Source organism: Cariama cristata, unplaced genomic scaffold (genome assembly GCF_000690535.1).
Source record: "Cariama cristata isolate BGI_N322 unplaced genomic scaffold, ASM69053v1 scaffold26105, whole genome shotgun sequence".
Lineage (NCBI taxonomy): Eukaryota > Metazoa > Chordata > Aves > Cariamiformes > Cariamidae > Cariama > Cariama cristata.
This window is the reverse complement of record NW_009617365.1, coordinates 31,010-44,721: the sequence shown is the minus strand read 5'-3', so window position 1 is coordinate 44,721 and position 13,712 is coordinate 31,010. Positions and strand designations below refer to the sequence as shown.

General features: G+C 42.2%; 2 protein-coding genes across 2 annotated transcripts in view; one reads left to right on the top strand and one right to left on the bottom strand.

Annotated features, from left to right (window-relative positions):
* Window positions 1–948, top strand: part of EPHX1 (epoxide hydrolase 1, microsomal (xenobiotic)) — a 12,087-nt gene extending 11,139 nt beyond the window's left edge. The window contains exon 8 of the mRNA XM_009700516.1: window positions 601–948. Coding sequence (XP_009698818.1) covers window positions 601–826 — 226 coding nt within the window. The 3' untranslated portion in view covers window positions 827–948. The remainder of the gene's footprint in view (window positions 1–600) is intronic.
* Window positions 949–12,592: 11,644 nt separating this feature from the next.
* TMEM63A (transmembrane protein 63A) overlaps window positions 12,593–13,712 on the bottom strand; it is a 30,374-nt gene continuing 29,254 nt past the window's right edge. The window contains exons 21-22 of the mRNA XM_009700515.1: window positions 13,362–13,424; window positions 12,593–12,757 (exon numbers count right to left, since the gene is read on the bottom strand). Of these exons, the coding sequence (XP_009698817.1) occupies window positions 12,593–12,757; window positions 13,362–13,424 (228 nt within the window). The remainder of the gene's footprint in view (window positions 12,758–13,361; window positions 13,425–13,712) is intronic.

Sequence of the window (13,712 nt, the reverse complement as noted above, 5' to 3'; positions counted from 1 at the left end):
CCCTACACTTACTAATGTGCAAAATGTTCTGTAGAGTGCATTCATGCCAGTTAAAACCAAGAGCTACTTTACAGGGTGAAGTCTCATGTTCAGAAATGTTTCCTATGAACAAGTTTAGATTTACTCTCTATTACTCCTGCCCCTCTGCAGGAGTTCAAGATAACTCTTCCCCTGCCTACCCTCCAGTTGTCCTGCCAGGCTCAACATGTTCTAGTTGTAATCTTCACTGCAAATCTCTCTCCAACCCTTGCCAAGTTGTGTGCTTTCCCCTCAATACATGACTCTTGACCCCTGACTGCAGCATGAGGAAACCTGATACCCACCACCTCCTAGGGCTCTCTTCTCAATTTCTATGCTTCTCACTCTCACGCCCTGGCTCCCTTGCAAAATTGCCTTAATATCAATGTATGCAAAAAAGATTCTCCCCCCCCTCCCCCAAATGGGAGTGTTGTCTAGTCTTCAATTTTAGGATCTGGAAGTCAAATTTTAATTGCCTAACAACAGTGTGCCCAATTGTTTAAGAACAACATTTCCTTGGGACTTTCCATTTCTTGCAGATTTAAGTGTTTGAAAGATTAAAATTATGCTCTCCTCTCTCAGGCTCACAGTACAAGTACCTACTGGCATTGCCTCCTTCCCTAATGAAGTCATGCACACACCCCAGGCTTGGGCCCGGAAGAAATACACCAACATCGTTTCCTTCCATTTCATGCCTCGAGGTGGCCACTTTGCAGCTTTGGAGGAACCTGAACTTCTTGCTGAAGATATTCTGCAATTTGTTGGGAAAGTAGAGAAAGAGCAACTTTGGAGAAAGAAAGGAGAATAACTCCCCTAAAAAACAGCAGGGTAATTGCTTATAGGTTAGCACATGTACAGGCCTTACTAAGCCTACTGTAATCCATGTAATTAGATCTTATTCTTGGCCAGATGTGAGAGGACAGCAAGAAAAATGCAGTATATCTTGATGAGATACTGCTGTGGGGACCTACTGCTTTTGTGGTGTGGTGTTTTTTTTTTTGTTCAGCTAGGCTAAGAAAGTAGGATGAAGATTACTTGGTTGTCTTCTCCCACAAGCACAGACTTCTAAAATCTATTCTGTAGTATCCCCGACTCTTGCTTTGAAGTTGAAAAATAGACCTTACAACTAATAGCATAACTAATAACATTTTAATTGTTATAAAAGGCTTTTTTTCACAGCAGTAGTAAAACTTGAGTTGGTGTAGGTGTGAGGTTCCACACACAAAGAATGGGGAACAGCTTAGCAAGACCTAACTTGTTTGAGAGCATCAGTTAATCAGCATCAATGATCTACAGTACCTTTAAACTAGCCAGCTGGCTACTGCTGGCTGCCTTTCTCTTCCAGGCTGGGCTGTTAAGCAGCTTCATGGCTGTGAGGAAGCTCAGCTCCCCTGCGCCAGGCTCCTGGGACAGCAACATGTGAGGAAGAGCTGAAACACAGAGGTGCCTGTAGCTCAGACCAGAAGGAGGGGCTGGGTAGGGGTAATTATAGCCCAAGCTACCTCTGCACTGAATTTGTATTCTTAACTAACTAAAATCAAGGCCCTGGATAGGCTCAAGACACTGTGGCTTTGCACTGCTTTGCAGGGTACTGTAAATACCTCTTACTAAAGAATAAAAGTTTGATTAATTCAAAATTAAAAGAAACTTGCATAAAAAATTTTAATAATACCTGTGTGTTTCTTTTAAATTTTTTAATAACTGAGATTTTACTTGGTGACAGCAAAGAAAAGCATCAATTCAGAACTTATCAATTCTGTACTGCATCTATTGCAAAGGTCATATTGAAGGCAAACTGCTCGAAGAAAATTGAATTTGAAGGGCTGTATGTTTTTGCCAGCAACAGTCCCTAGTGTGTGCAGTTGAGCTTCAAACACTCTTAAACTGTATCCAGATGACTGATTTCAGTAGGGTTTTGTTCTCCAGTCACTTCTGATATACTTCCCTACCCCTGCAAGCACAGGGAAATATAATCCACCAATAACACTTGCATGGATCAGTATTATTTCACAATATTAACTGAAATGGAAGCTGTTAAATAAGAGTCACTCCAGCAGAGCCCTGCTCCATCCCACAGGGCTTTAGACTCAAGAATACCACATCATTTGTTTCACAGAAGGGCAAGTCACCCCTCCTGCTGGGCGAATTTGAATCTTAGTGCTCAAAGCCACCCAATACACCATGACAGAAAATCATTAGGGCAGGGGAGTTGTGGACAAGTCTGGATCAGTTTTGATATGAGGTCTCTCGCTGCCTTTCCTCTGCCTTCTGTGCTTCTGCACCTGGGTGCCGGCAGAGGAAGGTGCACTAGCTCTCAGGTCTCCCTACAAGATATGACTGCCGTGCTGCCTTAGACCTTCAAGCAGTACTTTAATTCTTTCAAACTGCTTCCAGAGTAGTAGTTAGCACTAATTCTACATTTTCTGGTAAATGCTTTCATTAGTCAAAATTTTTGTTCTCATCTGCAAAATACTGTGTTTTGAATAAACAGGAAGAAAATACAGAATCATTCATTTTTTTGTCTAAAGTAGACTCTTCTTGGAGAACACCATCCCCAAAGTTGTATATTGAAAAAAAAGGGTGCTTATTCAGGGGGAATCAGCTCACCTCTGACAACGACAGCTGTTTACAGGCACCACTATACTCCCTCTCGCATAAGTCTTGATCTCTGGCCATTTGTTTTTGCCTTACTTCTGTCCCCTGTGTGGCCTTATATTTCAGACTGGAGATCATCCTCTCTCATCTTTAATGCACGTGCAGACATCTGCTGCGGTGCTAGGGAGCACTGCCATATAGTGATACAACTGAATACTTCCCCAGGGACGGTTCAGTCACAACACAGATAAAGTAAGTGGGAAGGAAGTTTGCTATATGATACCTGCCAAACCGACTTTCAGATGTGAGTAGAAGGCTGGAAGAGTTTTCTCTCTCCCTTCTGGAGCAGATCTGCTTGAAGGGGCCCAGCCTTGATGAAAGGAGGCACATCAGGACTCTAGTTTGTGATCTTATGTTACAGCAGCTCATCCAGGCCCAGTCACCAGTGAGAGCTGGACAAAAAACAACCGCCTGTAGAACCTTTCTATTTTTAAATACGCCTCACAGTGCTCAGCAATCCGAGACAGTGATAATGAACAGAGGCAGTAAACGAGCATGTCCTTGCCCCGCTCTGCACACCAGGTAAGAGCACTTCAGCCTACTACAAACGCAAGCTGTCCACACTGTCAGTTTTACTGAGTATAGATGACAGGCACTGAGACACTAAATCCGGCAGAAAAATGGGTTTGATTAGCTACTGTCTGAAAGAGAAAAAAAAAATCTGGACCTAAAAGGTATAGACTTTAGGAGCTTAAAAATTATAATTAAACACCTGTTATATAGCAGAGGTTCTGAATTCTGATGTCATGCTTCTCAAACCTTAACCCACAGCTATCAGCAGCTGTTGTTCATCACCTACCTAAGTATAGATACAAAGATTCAGTGAAATACTATGACAATGTGAAAGAGTATAAAATTCAGCTATATGCCAGCTGTAAAGCCTGCCATCAGTTCCCCTCCCCTTCTTCCAAATAACCATCTGGTTTTAGCAAAGCGCAGCCAATCCCACTGCCTGTAGTGCAAGTTTAATACTAGCAAAGTGTTTGTGGAATAGCGATGGTATCTGCATCTCTTCCTACAGGGAGCAACTCTCCCACAAGCTTGAGAGTGGGATTGATAACCACCTTGAGTGAATCCAGACTCGCTTCTGATACACCCTGGTATTGGCTAATGGGCAATTATTTGGTACAATACTACAGTGAGAAGTGCAGAAGTCAGAGAATCAGAAATAGTTTTAACACTTCTGTTAGTAAGTAACTGCATATCAGATTATTGCAACAGTAATAAGCAGTAAGAGAGGACTCCCTGCTCTGTTGTACTTGTTCTTATTCAAGTGAGCCAGCTGAATACCTGCCATTCAGACAGCAAGTTTCCTCTAACAAGGCAAAATGTGCTGCTCTTGGGCTGGCTGAGCTGTTTCTTGGGAATAAGGCCCTCTGAAATAGTAGCTATGGCCTTCAGGAGAACCCAGAGACTGGTGACACTTTGACTTTGTTTTGCTCCAGAGCCATTTCTTGGTGAAGCTTCCATTTCTGGACCAAAGTTGCCCCAAAGTCTCTGCTCAAAGAAACTGTTGTCCTAGAAGTCATTCCTCCTTAAGTGGCTCCAAAACATGCACTTATCCCACAGTGAAACCAGAACTAGCTGACCTAACCCCTGCTTTTTAATTAGCTAGTTACAGCCCATGAGGAGTCTGGGTAAGAGGTCCAGAACCATGGAGATGCCACTGAAAATAAACAGAACTTACCCTCTGCCCCCCCAGCTGAAGTGCTTTGGAAACTGTCTGCTTCTGGTATGGAAAAAAAACACTTGTAAGGTCATCATCTTCTCACACAGCTCCAGCTAAACTAACTCCCACTACAACCGAATTTGACTTCTGATTTTTAAGCTACAAATCATAAAGTCCTGAAGAATCCAAGCCACTATATGCAGCCTTTGGACATCTTGTACAACTAAACAAGACAAGACTTCATGTACATTAAACAAAAAGTCAGGCATTGCTCAGTTTATGAATGAAAAAAAATATGAATAGAAATCACACTTTCATATGAAAAAGGAAGTTAAACCATCATTTAGTGAGAAATAGAATCTGTTAAGTCTAGCGTCACAGTGAGATCTAGATCCATCAGGGGCACTATTCATCACCACTGAGTCAGCCAGAATTGCTTGGGGGCAGGGATTGATCAGTTTAAGCCAGTCAAGCAAATGTACATTCTGTTTTACAGCAGGTGCAATACATAACACGCATTAAATGAAGATACATTTTTGTCTGAAAGAGGAATGGCAAGATCCTTCTGGATACTGTGGGCAGAGACAAGGAATAAATCCATATTGATTTCAGAGCAGCTTATTTTAAAACACTGAGAAATGATGCCACTTGTTTTACTTGTTGGAATAGCACTTTAAGGAACATAACTCACACCAAAATCATCTTGCTTAGGATTAGTTTTCTTCCATGGAAGAAATACCCTGTGCAGTGCCAGACAGCCCTGATGGTGTTATGCCAATGCTGCTAGAAGAATTAGCCCCATTACAATTGTCAGTTGTCTTCTGGAGAGTGGTATTTATAAACAGATCTGTGCTGAGTGACAGCTCTTTCCCCTTGCTAGATGTAGCCCAAACGTCAGTCTTCAAAATACCCTCCTGATTGGATTCTAAGATGTTAAGGATGCTTATGCTCTCCCTGTGTTTAGTAACTGGATGTCTGCAGTTTTGAGGATAGGACAAACAATAAATGAGATTTAAGTGATGAGTTTCCATCTTCTTAAATAAGAGATAATCCCCCTTTGCAGCAATGGTTCAAACCACTGCAGATGATCAGCGCAGAGGGAGTACAGTACAGAGAAGAGGCGAACAGAAAGACGAGAAGATGAAACTACACTCAACTGCCCAGCTACCGAGTCAAAGATACCACTGTGACAAACTTAACTATGTATGTGAAGACTGACTCACGACTGCTTCAACAGCACAAGAGAGGCACAAGGAGGGAAACGGACTGCTTCACCTTGCCTATGCTGCCTGGCCAGGGCTGCAAGGGGCCCAGCATCCCACTTGCAAAGCCTCCTGCCCCCAAGGCTGAGCAAGGGGCTCCAGCTGTGTCTGCAGCCCAGCCCAGCAGTCTGCCCCTCGCAGCAGCAGCTGCGGCCTGCTCCGGGCCCAGGGAGGGACAGGCCCTGGAGGCAGATGAAAAGAGAAACTGCACCCGCAGCTCTGAAATTCCTCCCAGACCCTGACTTGCCCCCCACCGGTATCCACTCCACATCCATTGCAAAACCAACCTTCGCCTGTCCTGCTGATACTGGCTTCCTGGGAAATACCTCATCCTTCCTTCTTAACATGATCTGCCGACTGTTGCTTCATTCCTAGTTGTCCATTGCACAAGAGCATGTGGATGTGTCCCACCCCGAGGTATTCAGATATGCGATGGATGTCAACGTTTTCCTCTGCAGAGGAGAAAGGCCTAGCCCAGCTAATGTTCTTCCCACTATGTCTGCATGGCATCCCTCGCCCAGGACAGTTTCATGAGCTTGGGTTGCAGCTCTGCTCCAGCTGAGCCTAAGTAGTCCTGCTTGCTTTTGGACTATGGCCATCACTGCCTTGTAGGATCTCATCTCTGCTTGAAGTGCAACTACTAACCTTCAAGTTCCCCAAATGGAAGAAGTCTAAGAGCACCTTTATTTTCCAGCAGTTCTCAAGCTTTTTTGCAACCCAGCCTGCGTTGTCAGGGTGGTTTTTGTATGTAAATACATTTGTATCTCTCCAGTTCTAGGAGAGCCTCAAAGGAACAAAGGTCCACCCCTGCACTTTTGTCTCAATGGAGTATTTTTTTGCACCACCCCAAGTCTTCTGCGGCTGATAAAGCTTTTTGCAGTGATCAGAAGGCATTCTTAACGTTTCAGAGAAACCAGAGACAAAGTGGGATTAAGTAATCTCTCACACAAACTGAGCAGAAAAACACACTGCAGAACACAGATATTTTAATTCTCCTAACTTCACCACTATGTCTTTTCCCTTTTGAAGCTAAATAACAAAAATAATTGCTTAACTGGTTCCTCTTAAAGGTGCACAACTGATTTATTTCTCAATTTTTACCCTTTTCTTGCCAGCAGATTCTGATTTCTGGTCTCAGAAGAGAATGAATTCTTGCTATTTTACGAACAATTTTGAAGTTACAGACATCAAATATAAAAGAATAAGAAAAGCCTACTGCATTCTCTAAAGCTAGAGCCCCATCATAAAAAAATTCAATGCCTGCAACCAAGTTAGGGTACTTAGCAATTCTTTAAATCACTTCCTTTTTCACTTTCCTCTGTGGAGATAGCTGCTGGTTTTATTTCTCTATGTCTATAGAAGGATGAGAAAAACACTGACAATTTGCCTTTAGGAAAAAAAAAGTTAGAATTCCAAATAAGTTTTGACATGGAACATCTTCACTTGAAAGAAGCAACTCGGTGCTTTACATTTCAGGAGAGCAGGCTGTAATAAAGCTAATTGATCTGAAAAGCCAGGTATAACACACCACTAAATGCATAAAAGGTTTTCACACAGAAAGAAGGCAAGCTGTGTATAGAAATACATCTTACATTCCCTCTGCCCTCAATCTTCTGCCTGTGCTGCAATTTTTTTTTTTAATAAACATCTGAGAAGCACAACAGAGAGATACCTTTCAAAAGCAATCACTAGCTTCCATCGAAAACTTTCAACCTTTTGCGTCACTACATAAAAACTGGAGGCTCACAACCACACAGCAGTAATGATACGAGATGGCAACAAATTCTGGCTCCTATTTTATTTAGGAGTACCTTATGAAATACCATACATTAGATTTCTAGAACTCTATTGTAAACATCCCTTTTGAGAATACTGTCTTCATTAACTATTAACCAGCACTTAATTAACCCCTGAGTCGAGACACAGATGTGAAGATTTCCCTCTCCTTCTTGGCTATTTACAGTCCCACCCATTCCCACTTGAGTATCATGCACAGATCTAGTACAGAGTGTTCAAGGATATCAGATCCTGCAGCCGCTGACCTGTGACTTCTCAGAAAAACCTATTCTACTTCAAGATCTAAACATAATCATCAGGTTACAAGTTGGAGGATAAAAGTGTTTTAAGGCCCTAAAAATGACATTATCACATCTGCGTTATATCATATGTATCACATATCTATCACATCTTAGGGAAACGATAAGATGGGATGAAGCTCTGGACTGCCAATGAGCACAAACTTCTTATCAATAGACATTTCCAAAGCAGAACTTTAGTGGAAAGAAAACTCCATCCAGAATTGAGGCTGGAAATATATTTAGCTCATTAAGTTAGTGAAATTCTTACTTAACACCACAGAGCATTACTTTCTACTAGTCATAAAAGTCAATCTTGAGGTGGGACTTTCAATCCATTCAAAAGTAAGAATATCAGATATGTGTTACAGCAGAACTCGCCTAGGAAGGGCAGGAAATAAGCTGCTACAGAAGGGAACAAAACCTCCTCCAGGGAAGCAACAACATCTGCTTTCTACTGGGAGTCCAGAGTCACCCTGTAATGGAGACTGCAGGCTCCTGGTTGGAAGAGATTAGTAATGGAAGCACACTGAGTAGAGAGAAGCAGCTTCATATACTACACCAGTCAATTCATGGGGCCACATTTGTTGTTTCATCAAAAGAATTAAAAGCTAATTATGGTACATGCAACAAAGACAGCTGATCTTGATACAAATTCTCTCCAAGAAACAAATGCTTACAGACTCTGCTGACAGAGAACAAGCGAAGATAACCCAGGAGGCTCTGTGTTTGAGAAAAAAAAAAAATTGGGAAGTTCCACTTGCTGCAGCTGAGATGCTACAGCCTAACCAACAGGATTTCGGGCACAAAGCAAGAGCGAGGAGTTAACCCAAGAACCAAAAAATTAGAGGGAAGAATGTTCCGTTATAATGACCCAATCTTCAGTGTCTCCACTTTTGGTCATTTCCTTTCTGTTTTGATCTGTCAGACAGCTGTCCTCAGAAAGAATGAACAAACTTTAGTACCTCTGAAACATCTGAAACAGGCACTTGCAGCTGTTACAGACAGGTGACAAGCAGAATCATTCAAGAAGTCTTGTCTAGATTAGACAGAGAAGGAATTTGCAAGACCACTTTACAAAGATAAGACACATGTCCTCTTTGAAAGTTTTGACCCTGGCCATCATTTGGCATTAAAAATGTGTATTTCCTTGTATTGTTGCAGTTTAGAGACAATAAAGCATGTCTTTGTACTGAATGGACTTGGGTTTGTGTTAGTGATAGAAAAAGGTCCCTCCTCCCCAAATCTTCCTGTGCCTCTCACCTCATCTTTGCTGAGAGCCAGGAAAACAACTCTGTGGTCTGCTGCTTCTAGGAGAAGCTCACCTTCCTGAAAAGCTTCAAAGGCTTCCAAACACTAATAAATGAACTATCTCTAGATCATACATGAGAAAGCTTTCAGACATGCTGCTAGCATCTGTGGGTAAGCACAGCTGGGAATTGGATTTCTGTAAAGAGAAAGAACACGGTCTAGTGCTACACTGAAGCATTTAAAAATTTACCCAGCACAGAGATCTGCTTTTGCCTCAGGACATGGGAAAGGCCCAAAGGAAAACAAGGCATGAGTGTGTCCACCTGTGCAAATGAGAAATTGCAATCATTTGGGTGTTTAGGATGTCTTGTAATGGGGCTGGAGGTGAATCAGATTAGGCATACACATAGAATAAGCTCTAACTGGCACAGAGCTAGGCATATCTAAACAAGCCAAGTTTTTTTTGGAGTCTCAGCATACCATATAGCATTTTCTTCACTATAGAAGAAAGTCATCTATAGCAAAGTCTTTGCAGAAGCATACTGAATCGTACAATATCAAAATGAGCTCTGTTCTTCAACTTTTCAGAGGCTGTCCCCTCCGTTGTGTCACAGAGAACCCCATCACTGACCACACTCTAGAGCTTACTCATACTTGGGTCAGACTTGTCCAGGATTAACGTTCCACAGGAGCACTGCTGGTGGTCGCTGCTAGAACCCAAGTAAGGCCTTAGCGAGGAGCGAGGTGTGGGGGAGGAATTGTTCCAACTGAGCAATGCAAGGCAAGCAGCAGGCACTGGATCTCAACAAATATGGCTTCTGGGAGCTACAATCAGCAACTCCAGCTGGGCCATTTGCTTAGGCTTTCTGCCAAAAGATTTATAAAAAGAACAGTAAAGAATGTGCAATGGCTTTAAATATGAATTTCAAATACAGTGCAGCCAATATCCACATTTGTTGAGTATTCCATCCCTCAGCTTTTCTCTAAGGCTTAGCAAGGAATGCAAGGAGTTTCTCCTGCTGATCTAATTTTATCCTCTCAGAGATATCCACCAGCATGAAGGAATGAATTAGAGCCAGTGCAGTTTCCTAATTACTTCCAGCTCTCAGAGAGACCCAAAAGATACTAGAGAAGCAGGCAGAACATAGAAAAGCTGATAAACCAGCCTTCAATTTGTGTTGCTATACACAGAGGTCTTGTGATAATTTACTAACAGGTGATCCCAGCGTTTACTCAAACTGGTGCGTGTCCTAATATCATAGACATTTCTATGAGTTTAACTGCAAGAGAGTACAGTGGCAAACAAGAATGGCTGCTACACAATAAGCAAAATATGCAGGTGATTTCCCCATCAGACCCATGAACTGGTTCCTCAAATGCCAGCAATGACTATTCAGCAATATGCAACTTTCCATTACCTAGTAGGTTTTCCATATTCTGTATCTGAAGCATGTTAGCATGACTGGAGGTGAGTTTATTCAAGTTCACAGGAGAGCTGGCCCTGTCTGTACTGAACCTGTGCCAGCCACAAGGAGCTTCATTATGAAGGTTCAGCGGACTTCCAAGCACAAAAAAGAAAATCCAATCACCAAAAGAACTTTTCTCCTTGATACGACATACAGAACCTCACAGTGAATATGAAGAGTCACTTGCTCGAAAAACTTATACCACAGAGCACAAAAATCCCACAGTGCCAGCACTGTAAACAGCTCAAGTGTGATAGCTGAATCATTTATTTGATTCCTCAATTAGTATAAACGTTAGTGTCCACTGATTCTGCAGACACCTGTATGAGATGGGGTACTGCAGCTAGAAATGAGTTTGAACAATCACAGACTTCTGATCTAATTAATACAACAGGCTTTGTCTCCTCCTTCTGTCCTCACATCTGTATGACAACTTCAGAGACAAGTAAAAAAATGTGGAATCTGTTGGTTTTCTTTTTTCTTGGTTTGTCACCAATCTTAAATGGCAGTTTGTATCCAGGGTACACATCATCTCTAGTAATACCATGATCACTAAAAAACCCCCACGGTACTCAGTGTACATACCACCTCTAGTAATACCACGATTGCTAAAATCGAAACACTTTGCCCCAGACAGGCAACCCCTCTGACCAAACTGCAACACTGAAGCGATAGTATATAAAGAAGTCTGACACAAATCCATGCCCCTCCACTAGCCAAGGCTCCTCACTTGCCTTTTAAGAACCAGGAGTTATGTGTACCTTAACCTTGATGACAAGTCCATCCTGTTAGTTGATCGGAGCTCTGCAGGGTCCTTCTTGCAGCAGAGCAGGTCTCCTGCACAGCATTTGTCCAGACTGCTGGTCTCAGGAAGCTGGAGGCAGTCCTGCAAGACACTGAACATCTGCACACACTTATTTATGGCACAAATTCTATTCTAATCTCAAGATGTTGCTACTTCACGGACATGCTAGAAAAAGTCAAGTTCAGGAACTAACAGTTTAACGATGAACAGGCAAACAGAGGGCCTGGGAGGGTCAAAACCTTCTCTGAACCAAAGGTCACCAAGATTCATCCTCTAGAGAAATTTAAAAGTATTCAAATCTCTTATGAGACATACTCTCATTCTAAACCTCATGACAGTGCTCTTATGGACAGTTCACGACATTGACTATGCTGTGAAGCAGCTAGCAAAAGAACTGTTTCAATACACAAAGAAAAATAATCCAAGACAGCCTGAAATTTCTCTGAACTCAGTGTTTTATTGCTTCGTGATTATTAGTTATATTTTGACACAATGTACTTTGGGATAAATTGGCACTTACAACATAATTTAAAAACTTAGTATCTTATAGCTCATATAATTAGCACTATAGAGAAAACCCAGAGATCTGTCTTTTTGACCCAAGATTAAAAGAAAGATAAAATGTTTACATCCTTTACTGTTGGCAGGTGAACTTTCATTGTGGAAAGCCCTTAAAAATAGTGAACAGAAACTAACCACCTAAACGCCCTCCAAAAAATTTATAAAAACAGTACCAGACAAATTACTCCCTTCTTTACACCAGTCTTTTTGCTTTGGTACTTTTAGTACCCAAGTGCACAGCAACTCCCTCATCTCGTTTAAGGCAAAAAAATAACATGGTCAAGTCTAATTTGACTCTTTGGGTGACAAGAGGAGAGACTTTCACACACTATACTCAGCACCCCCACAAACAGCATTTTCATCAAAAGTGACATTGCTTCAGCATTTAACATATCCCAAGAGGTTTATAAATACTAAAGGGTTTTCTTGTTTTGTTTTTTTGTTTAAAAAAGGCAAGAATTATTTTGAATAAATAAGTAACAGCTGTAAGAGCTGCATTTGCTTTGGTGACCAGTTATCTATATGCAGCATTAGTTATCTTCATAAGGCAAGTGATGAGATAGCATAAGTGAAGTCCCTGAGGATCAGCATCTCTATGTTCAACATGTTTGTTTCACAATGTGTGCAGACAGCCTGGAGAACAATCAGTCCCAAGGCATCAGCTTTTTAATCTCCGAGCACAGCTGCAGACCACACAATTAATTATTTCTGTACCTCTTCTGTAGGCAGGAATACTTAAATAAACCAGAATACTTAGTAGGTGGTGGTGGTGGGGAATTAGTTCTCCTAAACCTGGACCAAGTGCTCCACCTTGTGTTAGTCCTTGGCTTTCAAAGTGAACCTCTCGGTGCCTGCTGAGTAATTGCAGGTCCAGCAGAATAGCTTCCTTCTGCCTGTGAACAAGTGTTGTCCATGGTGCCATACGATTGCTGCTCCGTATGGGCAAGCATCGTCCTTTCTGTAGAACGAGGATGCAAAACTCGGGGGACGTACATCTGAAATCACAAGCGTTAAGGATTTTACTAGTCTCTCAAAGTATAATGTTGGGATAATTCACCCAGGATAATTTTTCCCCTCGCCACTCTTCTTTTCATCCATTTCCCATTCTTCACCTTAAAACCTAAGGCCTTTTGCACCCTAACGGAGGCTTCCCGGTGCAACACTCACCTGTACTTGTAGACTGTGGCACAAAGGCCTCTATTTCTACCTCAGTCCTATGTCCTTTTTAGTGACATGGCAGGTAAGACCTGCTACACATGTCACAACTTTCAAAGTCACAAAGCAGTGGCAACTGACTGCATTTGGCAGCTGTCCAGATGTGAGGATCTGTCTGGTGTAAGGCCCAGAACACAGTGTACAGAGCTGCTGGAAGTAGCTTGTCTCAACTACTTCTAAAACGTCAGCCGAAGGTACTTCTGGAACACCACTTGGGAACAGTCAAGCAGCCCAGCTGCAGAACTCTCTGGTCCCACGTGCATATGGGAAGTCCCATAGTCCATTCAGACTAATACATCCTACACAAGCTCTTTGGTAAGCAGTGTGAGAAATTAACATTTTCTAGGAAATGTAAGAGAGTATTAGTAACTCTTAACTTCTTACAGAAGATGTTGGGACAGTTGGTACTTCTGTGTCGTTTCCTCTTTCACCTTGTATGTCTGCTACCTGTAACCAGTAACAGGTGGGGAAAGGATGAGAGACAATATCAACTTGGCAAGTCAAAACAATATACAGAGATTGTAAGCGCCCAAAAACCTGTACAGACAGATCTCTCTGCAGTGCTGGTACTCTCTCCTCCAATCCAATTCCATACTTCTTCCATACTGCTATTTCCTCTGAAATTCAGTTCCTGCTAACACTGTCAGACTTTCCACTGTGCCAAGGAGCCTACCTCCACTATTGGCCCTCTTCACCCATTGTACCGGAAAGAACCTTTGTGGACAGACAATGCTA